Below are 20,331 nucleotides of genomic sequence, written 5' to 3'. Positions count from 1 at the left end.
GGCAGCCGGCCTAATGGGGGCTGCTGAGCGGGGTGAGAAGTGGGGAGTTCCTGCTCCGCAGTGTTGCCCCACCTGTAGAATGGGTCTCAAGAGACAGGCTTCACCCTCTAGGGTCGGGCTGGTGGTAAATGAGAAATAAGGCCTGGGAGGTAGTCAGGGCCGCCAAGCACACAGTCGTTGCCACCCTCAACCACCGCGAGCGCTAGCCTGGAGGTCAGCTCGGAGGCAGTGGGAAGAGAGGCGCCCAGGCTGGCTGGACGTGGGCTGGGGTCCAGGCTTCAGCACCAGCCTGGACGGCCTTTAGGAAAGGACGGGACTGGGTGAGGGGATGCGGCTGACTCTCTGACCTGCTTCTGAGGGGTGTTTTCCAGGGTGCCTGCTCCGGGCCCTTCTGGAGGCTTCACATCCGTCTACGTGCCTACAATGCAGTATCTCACCCAAGTTTTAGCCAATTAGAGTCCGAGGGGACCTCAGCCTCCCTTCGGCAAACAAGAAGATTCTGAGCCTCATTTTCGTGTTTCTAATAAGCATGTATCAAATTTACGGCTTTTACATACCCCTGGTGAGGCAAGTGCCTTCTGGGGCTTCCTGCCTCGGGTTGCGGCGGTTTCTTATCCCGGCTCGCACCCTGAGCTCCCTGGGACTTTGCTCGGCAGGTCGGCGCGTCAGTCCCATCAGGAGGAAGGATCCGGCGGCCGTACTGACCACGGTGTGCTAATTAGCATAAACACGGGTTATTTGGGCCAGGCATGTAAATGTATATGATAGTCTTTTACTTATTTTTTGATTTTGCAAGCCGTCTCTGTATTTCTTCCCTGAAGGAGGTTTGGAGACGATGCTACACGGTGGAGACAAGAAGTCATGGTTCTGCCGCCCGGGGCTGAGCACACTGGTGCTTTAGAGAATATCTTTCTGGTCTTTTTTTCTTTTGAGACGAGAGTCTGTTACAGAGTCGGTACCCATCACCTCTTTAAAAAAAAGAAGAAAAAAACTTGTAAGAAATTGAAATGTAGCCTGTATACAGACAAGTTCCCTAACCACAGGTTAGCACCAAGCGCATTTTTCGCAAGGTCTAACCAGCACCCCAGCCCAGAGGCAGAATGGCCCGGCTCCCCAGAAGCCTTCTCGGACCTTCCTGGGCCAGTCCCCTCCCAGGGCAGCCACGGCCCCGGCCTCCCCAGCATCGTTCTGTCCATCTCTGCATGCCCGCGTGCACGGAGTCAGATGCTACACACTCTGTATGTCTGGCTTTGCTGCTGAGATTCACTTACCCTTGCAGTTTTCCCGTCTTCACCGCTCTGTAGACTCCCTGGGCACAGAGACACCCCATCTGGGAAGAAGCAGCCCTCCTCCCACGGCTGGACACCGAGGCCGTTTGAGTTTGGGCTGCCCTGAATAGTGTTGCTAAGAACCTCCTTGACCACGTGTGAAGTGGGTATATGTATCTCCATCTGGGAACAGACTTGGTGTGTCCGATTGTTTACTGATCCTGAACAATTTCCAAGTTGCGGAATATTCATCAACGTTACCGAAATGACCGTGCAGGATTCAGTAAGGCTTTGCTACAATTGATTTAGTCATTCTCCTGCTATTGAGCACTTAGGTAGGCTGCTTCCCCCTTTTTATTTCTTTTCTATATTAAGTGGCCATGGAAATCTTTGGCCATACATTTTTTTTTTCCTCTTTGGAGAAAAAAAAAAAAACCCCTATCCTTTCGATAGTTTCTTAGGAGGAGGACTGTTGGCTTGAGGGTGTGGGCTTTCCTTTCACGCCCCCGTGATTTTTACAGTTGTGAGAGGTAACTCACAGTATGTATAGGAGAATACAGAAAAATCACATAGAAAGAACAGAAGGAATAATCACGGAGTGGACATCTGTGTCACCATGGTCAAGGTGAAGACATGGAGCCTGCCCCGCCCCCAGGAGCCCGCCCCGTCGCTCCTCCCCGATCACAGCCCTGTTGATCTTCCCGAGCAGGCAGCCAGCATCCCCAAACAATTTATTCTGGGTCGGCCTGTTTGTGACATTTACGTAAATGTAACCATTGCAGACATAGTCTTTTCTGACCTCTTTCTTTCGGTCGACATTATTTGGGGAGGATTTATCCACCATCAGGAGGTGATGCTCTTTCATCTTCATTGCTGTAGAGTATTTTGTTCCAGAACTAGATCAGGGTTGTCGTTTCCAGTTTGGGGCCGGGATGAACCTCTCCAGGTCTCTTCTGTTGCAGGTGGGCCAGTGTGGAAGGTTTACTCTGGGGAAAGGGATCACCGCTGTTGGGGTGTGCGGCTTCACACCACCCTGTTTCCCAGTGGGGTAGTGAAACATTGTGCCCCAGCGCGCTGGAGACGGGAATCACACGTTCCCTAACACCGTGTCACCCGGCTGTTGAAGCTTTTCCACCTTCATGAATGATGAAGTTGAGCATCTTTTGTGGTTTGGGTTTTTTGGCCGTTTGGATGTCCTCTTTTGTGAAATGCCATTTCAAGACCTCTCCCCGTTTTGTTATTGGGGTGTCTGTATTTTCTTCATCAATTTGTAGGAGTTCACAGATTCCGAGTGAGACAGCATTCTCTCCGAGTAGAAAGAAGGCATCCACCTTGTAACATTTGTGGCTTACAGTTTTATTCTTTTTATGGTGCATTTTTAAGAGCAGAAATTCTTCATTTGTATGTAATAAAGTTTATCAATATATTCTTGTGTGCGTGGGTGGGAAGAAGTCCTTCCCTGCCTCCAGGTCATCAATGTATGTTTCTGTGTCCTCTAAAATATGTAGTTCTTCTTTTCCCATTTGGGTCTGTAATGAACCTGGGATTGATTCCGTGTGTGGTGTGAGGTAGGGGTTCAAGTTCATTTTTCTCCCATACACAATCTAATTTATTGACATGTCCGCCTTTCCTTGCTCTGCCTCCTTTGTCACATCAAGGGCTAATTCCTAGGTCAGTTTCTGAGTTTTCTGTTGATCCCTGGGTTCATTTGTCCAATCTTGTACCAAGACCACACTCTCTCAATCACTACAGCTGCATTATAAATTATAATTATCTGATAGAGTGAAACCCCCACTCAACGTTTTTATTTATGGCTATGACTCTGAGAATCAGCTTGTCAAGTTCCATGCAAAGAAAAAAATCTGCTGGGATTTTGATTGCAATTGCAGTGAATCTATAGATCAATTTGCAGTGTTGACTTTTTAATAAATGTTTATTTTCTACTTACTGCAGATGTATACAAATCCAGTCCATGTTTGTGTATGGATTTTATACCCAGCGCTCTAAGTAAGCTGTCTTATCCATTACTGTATTTATAAAATCTTTGGGACTTTTTTTTATGTGCACAATTATAGCACCTGTGAATAGCTACAGTTTTGTTCCTTCCTTTCTAATATGTATCGTTTTTATTTCTTTTTCCTGTCTTACTGTAATGGCTGAGACCACTAGTAGAGTGTTGAATAGAGGTGGTGGTAGCAGGCATCCTTGTGTTGTTCCTGATCTCGAAGGAAAAGTCCTAGTTTACCATTTGGTGCGTTGTCTGCTGCAAGCTGTGCTCATTTTAAAAGCATTCAATTTGTATCACCAAAGGACTCCAAAAGAATTGTGCCAGTTTCAACATAACCTTACCAGCATTTGGGTTTTTTTTGGAGGGGGGGGGGTTGTTTTTGTTTTTAGATCATTGTTCCTCTGATGAACCTAAATGGTGTCTCACTGTCTTTTAAATTTGCATTTTCCTGATTATTCAAGAGGTAGAACATTGTCCCACATATTCATCAACCACCTGTGTTTTGTCCTGTGCCTCTCTTCCTCTCTCCGTTTGTTGATACATTGTTGGTGTTTCCTTAACGAATTTGAATGTGTTCTTTACATAATGAAGATAGGTGTCATTTCCCTGTCACATTTGCTACAAATGTGTTCCCCTGTATGTTGTATATCTTTTAATTTTTGTTATTTTTTTAATGTTCCCTTTCCTTATTTTTATATGGTCAAATCTTCTTTTCTTTTACAATTTATTCTATGCCTCCCGAGCTTGGAAAGCTTGTCTCCCTCCTGAGGACTGATAAGTATTGAATTCTGTTTTCATCTAGCTTTTTTTATGGCTTAGTATTTCATATTTAACTGTTTACTCCATCTGGAATTTGTGGGGCTGTGGGGTGTGAAGCTAGGAGTTAATTGCTCCTCACAGTTTACCAGGGGAAGGGGCCTCATTTGCACTTCCAAGTCTCAGGGCTCTGGCTTCCCCACATCTAGGCTGCGTGGGAAGAGATTAAAGGGAGGAGGGAAGTAGCCCTGTGTGCAGCCGGCACTGGGATCGAGAAGCTGTAATTACCTTCGGGACAGTCCTGTTAGCTGCCTCTGCCTGACTTTAAGTCAAAAGCAGAGAGCTGTTAGCCCAGTTTAGCAACATCCTAGGGCACGTCTCTTAATGCAGCTGGGACTCAGTTTCCTCATCTGCAAAGTGGGGATACTAATGATACCCGTCAAGCTGGGCGTATATGTGTTGGGGCGCATCCTGCAGAAAGCAAGAGGTCAGGCAGACCTGGCCCGAATCCTGGCTCATCTGTGTGACCTTGTGCAAATGACGTCACTTCTCTCTGAGCCTCAGTTTCTCCATCTGGAAACCAGGAATGATAATACTGTAGTTCCTCCCTCGTGGGGCTTTGGGGACACGTGTATGGTTCATAGTCCTCCAACAGCTAGGCCCTGCATGGTTATTGTCTTTGCTGTTGCAATCATTATTCAGGAGAAGGTGGGACCATCTCTGTGTGGAGGGGGTATCCTGTGTGGTCTCTGGGTAGGGCCCTGGCCCAGCTGTGATGGGAAAGGGAGAGCCAGGAGAGGAATGGCATGGCACATAGGGCTCCCTCCTTCTCGTAGTCTGAGGGGCATGCCCCCGCTTCCCCTCCTCACTCCCCCAGCTGTGGGGGGATGGGCATGCAGAGCCAGTCTGTCGCTTCCTGATGCAGACAGAAGGACCGACCCTGGCCTGCAGAACGTGGCAGCACACACACACACACACACGAGCACACACACACACACACACACACACACAGTGCCCGCCCTACACGCTCAGTCACACCTGCACAGATAGCCAAGCGCACGTATCACAGACAGGCACACGCAAGACTAGACACACACACTCAGATACACAAACACATACACAGAAACACACGCGCAACTGGACCCACCACCTGTCGTCATGCACACGTAGATTCACGGGTCAGAAACACACACACTCTAGGGGCGCCTGGGTGGCTCAGTCGGTTGGGTGTCTGCCTTCAGCTCAGGTCATGATCCCAGGGTCCAGGGATCGAGCCCCACGTCCGGCTTCCTGCTCGGCGGGGAGCCTGCTTCTCCCTTTCCCTCAGCTGCTCCTCCTGCTTGTGCTCTTCTCTCTCTCTCTGGCAAGTAAATAAATAAGTAAATAAATAAAACCTATTAAAAAAAAGAAACACACACACTCTAATACACAGGGGTGCAGAGGCAGTGTGCTCAGCACACACACGCATGCGTGCACTTGCACGCACACACGCATGCACACACATGCACACACGCATGCACACACGCTCCAGGCACGCACCTGACTGGCAGAGCTGCGCTCTGGGCCACAGCTGGTTTTTGGCTCTTCTGCTTGCATCATGCCTCAGCCTCACCCCTGCAGACCAGGGCCCTCCCCGGGCAGCTCCCACACCTGTCAGCCCCCATCTGCCCAGGCTGCCCTGCACTGTCAGGGGCCTGGCTCCTTGTCTCTGGCACATCAGTATTTGAGGTGATGCTGATGGCCCTTTCCTCTCCCCTTCTCCCCTCTTCATTTGCTTTGCTGGAGATAGAAGCCGCAGGGGTGGGACCTGGGGCAGGGCCAGGCCATAGAGCCTGTGGGAAGAGGCCCATATACCTTATGCACCCCAGGGGCAGCGAGAGCCCACCCAGCTCCCTCCGTGTGGGTCTGCACACGCTCATGGGTGTCATGAAGGCCTGGGACCGGCATCGGACTGGCTTCCTGTGCCTGACCCGCCATCCGGAGCCTTGCAAGGGTAGGCGGAGGAGGGCTCCATTAGCCTGGGTGGAGACCCTTTGGTGTGTGGCTAACCCTGACCCCCACCTCGGCCCCTACACCCAGTGAGCAGAGGAAGGAGGTGGGGGTTGGGAGGGGTGGAGCTAGGTCACTGCTCAGAACCTGATGTGGGGCACCCGTGTCCCTAGGCTGCCCCCGGGGAAGGCTCATTCACCATAGCAGCTGGGGAGGGGTCTGCTTGATTCTGAGCAAGACCCGAGAAGTCCTGGGGCACCTCGGCTTGTCTGTTCACCTTCCCACTTGCCCTGCTGCTCCCCTCTGATTCCGAGGATTTTCCCCCTGCCCCCACCCAGCATTCCACCTCCAGGGGGTCAGTGCAAGCCCCCAACGCACAGTAGGTTGCCTGACTAATGTCGCTGAATGGTAGGCGGGGGACTTGAGTGGATGTATCCTGATTGCTGAGGGCCTGTGTGCCCGAGGCCGTGGGCTCTGCCTGCCCTCCAAGGCTCAAGGTCCCCTCAGGCCTGCTGGAGTTCTTGTCCCCAGTGAGGGCAGCCCTGCCTGTCCCATCAGGGTGTTGGGGAGGTGATACTGGACTTGGGCCACGAATGATAAGGATCCAGCTGTGGGTAGATCTGGGAGGAAGCCTTCCAGGCAAGGGGGTGCCTATGCAAAGGTCCTGAGGTGGCCACATGCTGGGGGAGGGGGAGGGATGTGTTAGAGAAACAAAGTCAGAGCCGTGGTCAAAGGACAGAGCCTGGAGAAGTGAATGGCACAACGTGAGGTTGGCAGGCAGGGTGGGGGCCCCAGCAGAGCCCCAGGGCACCCAGCAACAGCCCCATTTCCTAGGTGGGGGCCTGGCTCCTCAGAGGGGAGGCCAGGCCAGGCGGTGGGGAAAGTCCGACCGGGGACGGGCACCTTCCTGCTCCCTGGGGTCCTCCCCGGCCCAGTCTCGGTGGGTGGTGGGCGGGGGGGGGAGTGGAGGGGGGACAGAGACTCAGGGGACCCCGCGTGTGGGGAGGCACAGCTGTGGGGAGGCCAAGGTGCTGGCATCAGCAGGAGCCCCTCCTCCTCACCTCGCTAAACAATCATTGCACAAAATATGCAAATGGTATAATTACTGTTATTTGTTTTGCTGATATAAGTGTTTGAAATGCAAATGTCAAGTTTGGGCGCATTCATTTTCCCCACCCCTTACCCTGACGTTTGCAAGTCTACTGTTTAGCCCTGGAAGGAGGAGGAGGCTTCCCCCCCCACCCCCCCACCCCCTGAGGCTGGGCCCCCTCCCTAGTGGTGCACAGGGATGCCTTGGAAGGGAGACCTCACCTCCCCCTCCACTCCTTGCTGTGTGATCTGGGGCCAGTTATATTTGGTCTCTGGGAACCTCAGTTTACCTGTCTGTGTAATGGGCGCCACCAGCCTCAGGCTGTGGGTGTCTGGTCCCAAAGTGTTCTCTGGCCTGGAGGCAATTCTATGGATGGGTTTGGGCCTCAGTTTCCCATCTGTAAAATCCTGCATGGGTGTGTTTGCAACTACCACGTGGGGACTTAGGGCTCCTAGATGGTTTTTTGGGCCCTGGTGCACCCCCAGATATCACACCCAAGATGTGTATGTGAATTTTCCGGGGTGGGTCCTCACCTTTGACCCCTCCAGCCCAGGTGGTCTCTGAGGTTTCGGGTCTCGCAGGCCTGTGGGTTCGGACAAGCCTGGGCTGTGACCCAGTGGGGTGTGCCCACCACCATCTGCACTCGACAGAGGGGAAAGTGAGGCCCGGCCTGCCAGGGCTTGTGGGAGTCTCACCCCTGGGCGTGTTGCTCAGATGCCACAGCCCCGTCTGGTGCCTGGTTCCTTTCTGGCTGCGCACGAAGCCAGAGCAGGCCCGCTCCTTTCTGGCCTTCTGCAAACTGCTCCACCTGGAAACCGCCCCCCCCCCCAATCTGCCTGCACCTCGCAGCCCCCCAGGGGCAGGGAGACCTTGTGTGTCCGATCACCAGCTTCACCTGAACCCCACCTGATGCAGATCCCCCACTATCGACAAGGTGCTGGGACCCGTGCAGCATCGCGAGCACTGTCTTAAAGCTCTTGGACCAAGTCGGTTCCAGTATGAGCTCAGCCCCAGAGAGGAGAGAGGCTTCCTGCCAGACCCTGCAGGTCTGCGGGAGCTCAGGGCTTGTGCCAGGGATGGCACCGAGAGATGCCCTGGGTTGGGCCAGTGAGGGCGAGAACAGGTGTGATCCAGAGGCCGGTGGGTCGGAGTGGCCCGGGGGCTGCATACCAGCCTGGCAGCCGTCTCTGAGGTCAGCCCCTCCAGGCTGTGTGCTGGCGGCTGCAGGTGGGGCGCGGGTGCTGGGCTAAGGTCCAGCCAGAGCAGGCGTGTGGGATGTCTGTGGTCCAGTGTGCCTGGAGGAGAGTGGAGGGTGTGAGTGCGTGCGTGCACAGGCATGCATGCACGTGTACACGTGTGTGAGCATGCACGTGTGATCAGTGGGTCTGCAGGTGGTGCTCGTGGACAGTGAAAGCTCCAGGCCAGGCACCTAGCACTCGGTTCTGAGAACACAGCCCACTCTCAGGCCGAGAGGGACCTCAGCGCTCCCCTGGTTTCCGCTCACATGCACGGTGCCCTGGGCTCATGTTCCACCTTTGGACAGCTTTGCTGTGAAGTCTGAGCGTGGCCAGGAACCCGAGTCCTGGGCCTGCCTGTGGCCCGCAGAGACTGCAGCCGTGCCCTGTGGTTCCGGAGCAGTTTCCTTGTGCTTGGGATTCTTTGCAAAGTGGGGCTGGGCAAACAGAAAGTGCTCAAGAAGCACACATTCCTGCTCCTCGTGGGCTTCACTCAGTGAGGCATGGGTCCTTGTCGCAGCTGGGGAGGCCGTTTTCAGGCTCCCAGGACCCCGGAGAGCAGGGTCTGGACAGGTGGGCAGCACGGAGAGGGCCCTCCAGGAGGGTGACCCATGTGGGCCAAGGCCCGGGGGCAGGAAGAGGCAGGCGTCCTGGTGCCTGGGCTGTGGTCTCAGCCTGGAAGCCGCCTCTGGGGCCCGCCGGTGCAGAGCTTCTGAGCGCTCTCTTTCTATCCCAATTACCTTTTTCCAAGACAGGTTTGGCCTTATTAGCATATTCAAATGCAGCCCATTATTATTTCAATTAGCTGTTAGGTAATTAGCTCTAATTGATGAGCATTCCCCCACCTCCCCACATATTTTTTCGTTATTTACATCTGCTTCTAAGCCACAATTTCAGGTAATTACGTGCCCCTCACTCAGCCGTTTGCACGCGCGCACAGACGCGCGCGTGCACTCTCTCTTTCTCTCTCTTTCTCTCTCTCTCTCTCTCTGTCTCTCTTCCTCACACCACGGGTTCCTTCTTGCCTTCCAGTTCCTGCTCCCGGCCCAGGAGCCTGGGGGGGGGGGTGTGCACAGCTGGAGCAAGGGGACCCCTCTGGCTCCTGCCCAGGCCCTCCTGAGGGTCACCACTCAGCCTGCAGGGTCTCAAGTTCCCAGAGTCCCCTTGTCCCAAAGGGCCCCCCCCCCCCCAGTGCTGCCACCCGAGTTGGTTCCATTATGGCTCCGGGCTTTGTCTGAACACTGCATCTTTGCCGTGTGACCTGGGGAATGGACACCATTCTCAGCCAACGCTTCCCTGTCTGCGAAATGGGGACCCGGTGCGTGGGAGTGAGGCTGAGCGAGGTGGTGCATCCAGGTCCTCGGCAAGCACCCCAGGCATGGCCGCTGGGGTTGCTCCAGGGAAGGAAGGGAGCAGTGAGTGATCCAGCCTTGTGGGCAGGTGGGGGAACCAGTCGTGGGCTGACTTGCCAGCCCAGCTCAGGCTTTGGCTTCCTGGCTGGTGCCCCTCCGGGTCGGTGGCCTGGTCTGGAGTCCTTACCCTCTGCTCCCCAGCAAGGACGCTCTTGGGGTGGAGGCGGGGGCCTGCGGGGAGAGGCCTTGCCCTGGGTCTTTGCATAGCCCACCTCCATGGGGGTGGGGGGGGTCAGGGAATCAGAGCCGGTCCTCCACCCCACCCTGACACACCTGGGCTGCAGCAGTCGGGGGGCGAGCTGCAAATGGCAGCCGTGACCTGGAGGGGCCCCCGTCTGACCTGCCGAAATCCTGCCTCCGGGCCACTCCTCTCCCTGCCCTCTGCCCTCACTGGTGTGTGCCGCCTCCTGCGTCAGGGAGTCCTGGCCTCCCCAGCGTGCTCCTGGAGGTTGACTCTCATGCACGGAGCGCACAGGACGGACGTCCCCATGGCTCCGGCAGACGGGATCTTGTGCAAGCTTACAATGGCTTCCTGCGCCCTCTCACCAGTGTCCCGTTCTGTCTCCATGCAGTGGCCTCAGCCTGGGTGACCGTGTACTGTTCCTCTGGGTCCTGGAACGCAGAGAAGACGTGCACGACCCCTGCAGGGAGGAGTCCACCAGCCCGTACTGCTTCCGCTTGCCGCGTCACTGGTGGGCCCTGACCCGAAGGTAAGGGGTGCTCTGGCCCGTCGGATGCGATCAGCACAGGGGGTCGGGCCGGTCCTGAGGACTTGTGTGCTGGGGTCACTGTGCGGCCCGGAAGGAGACGGGGTCAGGTTTGGCTGGCCTGCAGAAAGAGACGTCCGCGTGCGGAGCTGTGGCCCAGCCGCCGGGGTGTTGGGGCTGAGGACCGGGCCGCCCCGGTGTGTCACCAGACAGGTCGGGGGCTCCGCCGTCTGCCCCGGGTGAGTCAGGGTGCTGTGTGGGTTTCATCTTCCGCCACCTCACGGACCTGGGCGCGGTGCCGTGAGCTTACATGGCATGTTGTAGGCCATGTGTACCACGCGCCTTAGGTTAATACGGACTTACCCTGTATGTTGGAAAAACAGTCTTATATGGGAAAAGTGACCCAGAACGCTGACTTGAGCGCCTCGGTGAGGAAGGGGTGTAGAGGCAGCCGTCCCGGTGGCCCAGCACATGTCCTCGCGGCCGGCGGCGCTGTCCCGAGTCACACACATCCCCGTGCCTTGGAATCCGCCGTCGGGGGCCCTTCACCCAGGTCTGGGACGGACTCTCTGTTTGCAAACCCAGCTCCAGCAGAGGTGCTCTTACCTGGGAGGTGGTCCGTCTGACGGAGCCGGGTTGTCCTATCTCGCGTGACCGGCAGGTGGTCAATGACGCGGTCCATTGGAACACAAGTTTTAGGGTTTGTATTTTTTGCAATACGTTGCTTGCTTGCTGCATCCAGGCGTCGTGACCGTGATACTTAGGCTCTTCCAATTCTGACAGACTGAGAGAGGGAGATTTGGGAATATGGGGCTCTCTCCTTCGTTACTTGGAGGAGCAGAGACTCCTTCTGGAACTTCCAAAGGGACGCCGCCTGCTGGTGGTCAGACAGCTCCCCAGCCTTCTCCATGGCTTTAGCGGGAGGCTTCCAGGAGGAGCCCGTGAAGGGGAGTGCTGAGGACGGAGGAGAGCCCACCACAAGAAGCAGGGCAGGGCGTTCTGGGCAGAGGGACCAGCGGGGGAAGGAGAGCTGAGGTGGGACAAGTTTAGTGCGTGTGAGGTTCGGGGTGGCTGGAACCTGTGGGCGCGGGGGCTGTGGGGTTGCAGGGTGGAGCGGGGCCGGGTCACAGGAAGGGTGAAGCCGCCTGGTCATGTTCCTCCAGATGTCCGTGGAGTACCTGCCATTTGCCAGACTCCGGACACTGTGGTGCCAGAGACCCACGTCCCTCTAGGAGCACCAAGTCTAAAAAAAGGGAAGGGTGTGAGGATGCGTGGCTCATTCCATGGGACAGCCGCATCCCTTCAGTGGACATCAAGGAAGTCTGGGGTGAGGGGCTGGGGTCTGCCCCCATCCTTACCACTCATTTCATGGGACAGTGAACAGTACCTGCCCCTTCATAGGCCTCAGTTTCCCTGTCCGAAACATGAAGGTGTCCCCAGGGACCGTCCTGAAGGATGTCCTCTGAGGCTAAAAGCTGCTGAGAGGGCAGGGTGGGTGGTCTGGGGTCGGGGTGAGCTCTGTGACCATATGCTGGTACACAGAGACCCCCTCAGAGGTGCAGGGCTGTGGTGGAGAGGGGGCAGTCGGGGCTGGGCTGGGTGGACTTGGCAGTGCTGACCCCAGGCCATGGGCCAGCCAGAGCATGGCTTTGCAGAGCAGAAAGCCTTGTGCTTTCCCACCTCTGTGCATTTGCCTAGAGCACCCTCTCTCCCTAGTCCGCATGTCCTCGGGGTGGCGTTGGTGTCCCACAGACCCCAATCTGCCAATTTTTGGATGTAGAGTGCTGAAAGCCACCTCTGACCTCCTGTTTCTTGTCTGTAACGTGGAGTAGTAACCTCTCAGAAGGCGAGCATTCAGTGGGACACGCAAGTTGCTCGGTATACAGTAGGAAACGCTGGTGGGTGTTGCCCCCTTTTCTGAGCACGAGACGGCAGAGTCTCTGGGACGTCACCTCAGAGCAATGTTCGTTCTTTTCCTCCTTTGCGGCCCACACTCAGGCTTCCCTGTGCTGGTCCGGGGTCCTTGCAGCCCAGGGGACCCCCGCAGCCCAGGCTCAGCCCCCCGTTGCCCCCAGACCTGTCTGTCTGCGCCCTCTCCCTCACTCCCTCCCGGCTGCGTGTTCTGCCCGGTCGGAGCCTGGCAGGTGGTGGACGCTGAGTGAGTGTGTGCCGAATGAATGGATGGATGTTCCCTAACCATCCTAGGAGGGAGGTGGCAGACCAGATGGCCCGGGGCCCCTGCAGGGTCCAGCAGAAGAGTGCGGACACCACCTGCGTGGTTCAGGAACGTGGCTGCCGGGGGAGTTGTTCCTGAAATCCCTCCCAGACAGAACGTCTTGTCATGCAGCGAGTTGAACTTTCTCAGTTCTATTCCTCCCCCCTCCTCCGTTTCCTGGTCCTGAGGCCTCGTCCCTGGAAGTGGCTTTCCTGAAGCAGTGACTAAGAGGCCAGAAGGAAGCTTCTCCGTGTTCTGATGACCCCGGGTGACCTGCTGGCCCCGGCCCAGCCCTTGGCCAGCCCTGTGTTCAGCACCAGGGACAGAGCCACGGCCAGCCCCGCCCTGGGCCCGTGCGCCCCTGGGGAGGCCTGCTGGGGAGACAGGGTCCCCTAGAGCTAGAGCCCAGCGCCGTCTGTAAGACCCTCCCACCCCCAGGCCTCAGTTTTCTTCTCAGGGAAGTGGGGGTGGTGCTTTCCCCGGCAGGGGCTGGCCTGACAACGGGTGACTTGCCCAAGGCCACCCACCTTCACCTTCCCTCCTGCCTGTCCCGCCCTTCCCCCACCTCTCTCAGAGCAGAGTTATTTATCTGCCTGGTGGTGACAGGCGGCAGTGGCTGGAGTTAGAGCTGCTTCCAGAGATCAGCTGGCGGCTGCAGAGCTAACAGCCCGAGCTAATTAGCAAAAGGTCACTGTAGCTGCTGGAGCCCCCGCTTTTGAAGTCAGGCCTCACAAGTCGGGCTGGAAGGAACCCAGGACTTTGAGTTAGTGGCTTGGTTACCAGGACAGCTTCAATCCCCGGCCCACGGCTCATCGGCTCATCGCCTGATTGCCCAGCCCACGACTCTGAGGCTTCACCTAGAGACTCCTGGCGCCGGGGGACTCCTAGCGCCCCTGCCCTAGGCGGGACAGTCCACAGAGACTCCGCTCCCAGCCAGCCCTGGAGGGCGGGCCTCCCCCCCACCGGGAACCAGGGGCAGACCATCCCCAGCGGCGGAAGTGTGGGGCTCGGCGGGAGCCACCCATGTGCCCCCACATTTCCTCTGACTGTGTTCTTACCGTTTTTTTTTTTAAGTAAATTCACTTTTAAAAAACTTAAATAAATACATTTATTTAAAAGGGAAGTTTTATAGCACTACTACAAATGGGAAACAAGCCTCCTTTACCGTAAATAGAATTCATAATCATAAAAACAAATTCAGTGGAAACAAAACAACTTTATTAAATTCTAGTTGGATGCCGTAGCCCAGAGGAGGCTCGGAGCCCAAGACATGCTGTTACTTTATTAAAAAGGGAGAACAGCAGGTGTGCAGGGGTGTTCAAGACTTAGCAGCACCAATCCAAGACTTTCTTTTTGATGTAATCAGAAGCATTGAAAAGAATCAAATTGAAGGTAACTTTCTAATAAAAGTATTTGGCATTAGTTTCTGCCACATTAGCCAGGGATTCAGTTTGGCTGCATGAGAATGGAGACCCTGTCTTGTGATTGAGCCCCACCTGGGGGCTCATTTTTCTCATGGAAATATAAGGTAGTGATGGCAGAGGCACTCAGCCCAAGGAAGTTGTCAGTCATCTCGACGCCACATAGGCTTCTTCTCTGACATCCTTAGCCTTTGTCCTCATTGCCTCGAGATGGCGGCAGCTCCTCCAGCCATTGTACCTGCATCCCAGGCAGGTGGTGAAGAGAAGGAATATGCTGGCTAAGTCGGTTCCTTGCTGTCCGGAGGATCACGGTGGGCATGGGAGCCCATGCTCTTGCCCACTACGGTCCACTGCTGCCTCATGGATGGTTCTCACTGAATAGTTCACCTGTTTGCTGCGTATTTACTTGGTGTGTGCTGTTTTCCACGCAGTAGACCCTGGCCGTGAGGTCACATGCTGGCATCTGTGGGAAGAGTCACGACCCACCCCAGGACGCCCGGCTGGGGCCTCCCCTTCCCCCACACCTGACTCCCGCTGCCCACAGCGGGCCCAGCGCAGGGTGGACCCTGACCTGGCCCCACTTGCCCTCCCTGAAGACCCAGGCTGCCCTCACCCCCTGCAGGTGGGGGTGGGGGTGCAGGAGGGGGCCCCGGTTCAAGCTGCCCGCCTCTGGGCTGCCCTGGGAAGGGGGCAGCCCCTTCCCTCCCACACAGCTCTCTTGGGGCCCTGGGCCCCCCTGTTCTCCGTTTCCAGCCTCCCCGAAGCCCCTGCTTGGCAGTTTCGGCTCTCCAGCTGGCTGCAGGGCCGCATTTCTGTGGCTGTAGGTCTTAATCTGTCTTCTCATTTCCCTGTGGAATGTGTACCCCGCCATTCCTGGCCCTAATTAGCAGGAGGAGGGGCAGGCCTCGGGGTGCCTCCTGCCTCTGGCCCGCTTGTAGGCCCTGGGGACCCCTTCTCTGTCGGTGCAGGGCTCCTGGCTCATGCCTCCGGCCCCACTCGGCCCCTCCTTGCCACAGGAACCAACTTAGCCTTTCGGCCTGAGCTGCTGCTTGCCGCCTCCCGTCATAGACCTTAGTCCTGCCTCTGGCCTCTGATCCCCCTTTGTGCCAGCAGTGCAGGGGACCCACTACAGACCCCAGGTTTAAATCTGGGTTCCATTGCTAGCCAGCTGTGCAGTCTGGGGCAAGTCACTTAACCTCTCTGTGTTCTTTACGTGACGGGGACAACAGCAGCGGCTCGGGGGCTCTCTGGCCAAGTGAACGAGAGGCGCCCCACCTGTGCCTCTCCTGTCCTCCCCTCTCCCACCTCCGGCTTCACGGATGTCCACAGTTTGCACATGGGTGTGTAAGCATCTCTGCACGTGTCCCCTTGGCCACGGGGGGGCCGCCGTGCGTGTTGTTGTCCTGCCCTCTGCCCGCCCCTCCCCTCCACACGCCAAGCCCCCGTGACTCACAGCGGCCTGGCTCCCCAGCCCCACCCTGTGAACCCTGAATCCAGCAGCAGAAGTGGGTCAAGGGGTGTGCGGGGGTCGGGGGAGGGTGGGTGGGGAGGCCGGGTGACAGCCGTGGGGGTGATGGGAGAGGAGAGGAGCTGGGGTGGGGGGAGAGCAGTACAGAGCAGGCCGGGGGGTGGGGAAGAGCAGACAGGGCTGTTTTTCACAGTAGTGATTTGATCCGGAGGGTCCGAGGGATGTGGCCCCGAGCTCTGGAGAGGCTTCTCTGCCAGGATGAGCAGGAGGGTGCAGTGGGGCCGGGGAGGGCTCCCTTCCTTAGCACCTCCTCTGTGTGGACCTTCCATCTGGGTCCGGAAGAGCCTGTAGTACCTCCCGTACTGGGCCTTCCGGTCCAGGGGCCCCGAGTGACCGCCCCAGGGTCTGCAGGTGGAGAGAGTCGTGTGTGCGTTGCCCACGGCGTGTGCCTGGGGGTCCGACTGACAAGCGCCCACCTTGCGGAAGTGTCCCTGCTCTCTGATGGAGAGGAGGGTGTGTGGAGTCCCCTGCAGGGACTCTGGCTGGCTCTGCCCAAACCGTCCTGGGCCGGCCCTCGCCCCAGACACACGGATGTCCCCAGCCTGGCCGCTTGGCTCTGGGCCCTGGAATGCGGTGTGCACGTTGGCTGGCGGCTCCTCCAGGCTTGCCAGCGGAGGCTCTGAGACTCCTGGGAGGGGGCGGGGGGGGGGGCAGGTGGGGACGGAGCTCATGCTGCAGTCCCTACTCTGTAACCCCCGCAGAGGGGGGTGCAGGGGAGTCGGGGCGCCCCCCACCAAGTCTAGTTCTGGCTGGGGATGTGGCTCTAGTGGGCGCCGACCCTCCCGGACAGGACCGTGAACGCAGGCAGGGCTCAGAGCAGCAGGGCTTCCTGCCGGGGCAAAGAGGAGTATCCCCTGTTCCCCATCTCGTCCGTTCCTGGGCGGGGACGCTGTCGGCCCAGGACACAGCCCCCACCGCCCCATCAGCCCGGCTCTGTCCGCGGTCCATCCTCGGCGTGTGGCATAGGGCCGGCCCTCCGGTACCCGTCCCGCACCAGTGCTGTAGGAGCCCTTCGCAGCTGGGCTGTGTGTGGTGGCTGGTGTCAGCATAGTGGACACCCACCACCCACGAGAACGCATCATGATCCCAGCCCACGTGTGGGACGGGCCACAGCCATGACAGCTCCTGCTAATTCCGGAGGGTCCCCACGGACACACAGTTCGGGGGCACGGACCACACCTTCCCTCTTGAAACAGCCGCTTCTCTGCTCCCGGCATCTGCGCTCCTTCTACCTCCGGACACGCTTCCTCTCACGTGCCCCCTTAAAAGTTGGTGCCCCTAAAATTCCTGTCTCTTCTCACGCTGCGTCCATTGTCCTGCCCCGGGGTTAGCCACGTCCCCACGCAGTGCCCCCCCCCCCCGTCCTCTGCCCAGTGCAGGCCTTGGGGACACCGGGACCCCAACTGCAGCATGGCTCTGACCACGCCGACCCACCGGTGCCCCCACCCTTGCTTTTGCCAAACTGCCTCTCCACTGCTCCCGACCCCCACGGAGGGCAGAGCCCGCCCCCCTGCTGCCCCACCGACGTCTGCAGCCTTCCCGTCACCAGCGTCCATGACCTCCCGCGTATGTCCTCTCTGACTCTCTCGCTGGAGAAGGACACACACACATCAGCAGTGTTTGCAGCTCAGTCAAGTTCTTATGAGCTGGACACACCCATGTCCCCAGCTCCCAGACCGACCGGCAGGGTGCGACCCGCTCGCTTGTGGACGGGCATTTGGGTAACGTCCAGTTCAGGGCTACCCCAAGCGGTGCTGCTGTGACCACTCTGGACTTCCTGCACACGTTCGCGTGTGCTCCATCGGGTGTATCTGCCCACCCACGTCCCTCCCTCGCCCCTCACTGTCCGGTCTCCTGCCACCTCTCCCACAGACCGTGGGAGCATCTGTTCGATTCCCTGCACACCCACTGTTGTCCTGCAAGTCCCTTCTCCATCAACAGCCAGAGTCATCATACGTCCTCTGTACCAAACCTTCAGTGGCTCCCTATTGCCCTGTCTTCGGTAGGGACTCAGTGGTGAGATCGAGGCTCTCAGCACCCCCACCATCCAGGTTCTAGCTCTCCTGGCCTCCTCGGCCCCTCCCCTGCCCTGTCTCTCCCACTGCCCCCCAGGTGCCTTTGTAGGGTTGGTCTCTCTCTGTTCAAGTCTCTGCAGAAATGTGACCTCTCTGGGGGAGCCCTGCTGGACCCACTAGACCGGGCTGAGTCCCCGGCTGACCCCCGATCACATCACACTTGTACTGGTTGAAATTCGGGCTTCCCCTCCGCAGCCCATTAGCCGTGCCTCTGGCACGTGGCAGGGACCCGCCTGCTGGGCGTGGATTTCGTGGCGAGGCAGGGCAGAGCTGTAACCCCACGGTGTAGGTGCGCGGCCAGGAGCCACAGAGTGGCGTGCTCAGAGTTGCCCAGCGGGTCAGCAGAACGAGGGGCTGCTGACACGGAGCCTGTGAGGACGTGCTCTTCCCAGAGCAAATGGCACATATGTGGAGCTGTCTTGAGAACCAAGGACATGGCGGGGCCCAGAGGACTCGCCTCAGACGGCGGAGGGAGGAGCACTGTGGTCGGGCAAGGAGCAGATCCCTGGGGAGGCCCTGGGCACCCCCACCCCCGGCCCGGCCCCTCCCTGTGTGCCCTGGGCCCCTCTCTCCCAGCCCAGCTGACCGCATCCCAGCATGCTTTCCCTTGTGAGCCCGTCCTGGCCGGACACCTCTCCTTTTCAACCCCACACCATACCTGCTCTCCTCATCAGGAGGAAGCCTGCATCCTTGAACCCTGGCCCGGCCTGCACAGAGCCTCTACCCATCACCTCTGTTGGGAAGGAGAAGGTGGAACCAAGCAGGGGGCCAGATTCTCTAGCTTGGTCCATGGGCTTCCTCCTGCCTTTCATTTCCCCAGAGGCTTTGAGGATTACGTCAAGCCCCTCGTCCATGCCGGGGCGGGGGGGGGGGGGTGGCGGAGGGTGTGGGGGTGGGAGGGGGCCTGTCCAGCCTCCAGAAGGGGCAGCGGGCCCAGTCCCCAGCCTGCTTCGGTCCCCTGCAGGCACAGCTGAAAGCACCCTGGGGGGTACTGAGCGCTCAGGTTTGTGGCGAGAAGGAGCGGAAAGCCATCTTCAACAGCCCAGCCCTACCGGGGCTGGGGGCAGGGGGTAGACCAGACGGCCCTTTGTCCCAGCCTTGTGTGGCGGGACTGTGGCAGTGTGGGGCTGTGGCCCCGAGGCCCGCAAGGCCCCTTCCTGACCCAGGGCCTCATTGGCCCTTGAGACCACCTCTCCCTTCCCAGGGCTGATCCCCTCACCCCCTGAGCGTCCCTCCCCATCTTTGTACTTGGGTCTCTCTTCCGTGGAATCAGCTGGTATGGTTATTTTGATTATATAATGTGAACGTTGTTTTGTTATTATGGGAATTAGCCGCAGCTAAATACCGAGTTCGCTCAGCCTCGCTTCCTCGGGTGGCCCGGGGCCGCCCCCGGCCGCTCTCCCGCGCCCAGGTCCCAGCCTGGCCACTCACTTGTGCCTGTTTTCTCATCGACAAGAGCGAGGACCGGCGAATGATTCTCTGCTCCTTCATGATGCTGCGAGCGTGACAGCATTTATATAAACGTGCGTCGGCACCTGTAAAGTCAGACCTTTGATGGCAGGAAGTGGAGTTATTGTGACTGACTCCCAGCCCTGCAGGGCCGCTGCTGGCCTCCCACGAGGAAGCGGAGACACAGACTTAGTGACCTGCCCAAGGCCGTCACTGGCCAGGTGACAGCTCTGTCTGCAAGCCCTAGCTCGTAGTGGAAGGACAGGCAGAAGGGAAGCAGCCTCAGAGGCGTCTGCTCAGCCTCCTCCCGCTGCCCCCCACCCTGGGCTACGGCACAGCCCCAGGGTCCTCGGGCTGGGGGACGGGGAGCCCTCTAGTGAGGGGTCAGGAGAGCAAGGCCCTCGTCCTGGTTGTGCCGCAACCTTGCGGTGTGACCCGGGGAAAATTCCTTTCCTTCTCTGGGCCTGAGTGCAAGCCCTCACAAGGCAGAGGCCAAAGTTGGGAGGTTGTCTTAATGTGGTTCCTCAGGCGCGTGGCTGTGTAGCCACCCCCGTATGCCCCTGCCTGGCCCTGGCCTGGTGCCGGCAAACGGGTGCTTTCAACACTGTCCGCCAGATGAAGAAAGGCTAGAGTGTCAGGGCTGTCCATCAGCTTGCCCATCTGCTGGGCCCCAAGTTACACCTGCCAGGTTCTGTCCGTCAAAACTTTCCTCAGCTTGTGGTCAGAGCCAGGCAGGGCTCAGGGTCGAGGAGGGCACTGTGAGGGAGGGACTGCCCCCAGACACCTTGGGTCAGCGTTAGCGCTCTGACGAGCAGGACGGGGGGAAGCCCCTGCCCCGGGGCAGCCCTGGAACAGAAAGGAGCAGCTCTGTCTCCCCCCTCTTTCCTCCCCTGTGACCCTCAGGCCGTTCCTTCCCCTCTCTGGTCCTCAATGCTCCCATCTGTGTGAGGGGGCCAGGCACGACTTGCCGAAGGCCCTGGGCCCGCAGCTCCAGGGGCTGGCACCCCCACCCTGTGCTCAGCCTGGTCAGGGGCCGAGCTGGTCGGGCCCCGAGGAGCCTGGGCCTGGCCCTCAGGGCCAGGGAAAACAAAGCATGAGCCAGAATCCATGTCCCAACCAGGGCAGAGGGCATGTGGCACAAATGCAGGCACCCGGGCCCTAACCCTAAACCTATCAAA

The 20,331-nt window shown here is 58.2% G+C and overlaps 1 protein-coding gene across 1 annotated transcript in view; it reads left to right on the top strand.

Moving 5' to 3' along the window:
• The window catches only part of LOC113932041 (collagen alpha-4(IV) chain-like), a 62,067-nt gene that overhangs the window by 25,655 nt on the left and 16,081 nt on the right, over nucleotides 1–20,331 (top strand). The window contains exon 2 of the mRNA XM_027610426.2: nucleotides 10,331–10,468. Coding sequence (XP_027466227.2) covers nucleotides 10,331–10,468 — 138 coding nt within the window. The remainder of the gene's footprint in view (nucleotides 1–10,330; nucleotides 10,469–20,331) is intronic.

Source organism: Zalophus californianus, chromosome 10, assembly GCF_009762305.2.
Source record: "Zalophus californianus isolate mZalCal1 chromosome 10, mZalCal1.pri.v2, whole genome shotgun sequence".
Classification (NCBI taxonomy): Eukaryota; Metazoa; Chordata; class Mammalia; order Carnivora; family Otariidae; genus Zalophus; species Zalophus californianus.
This window is presented reverse-complemented; position numbering and strand designations above follow the sequence as displayed.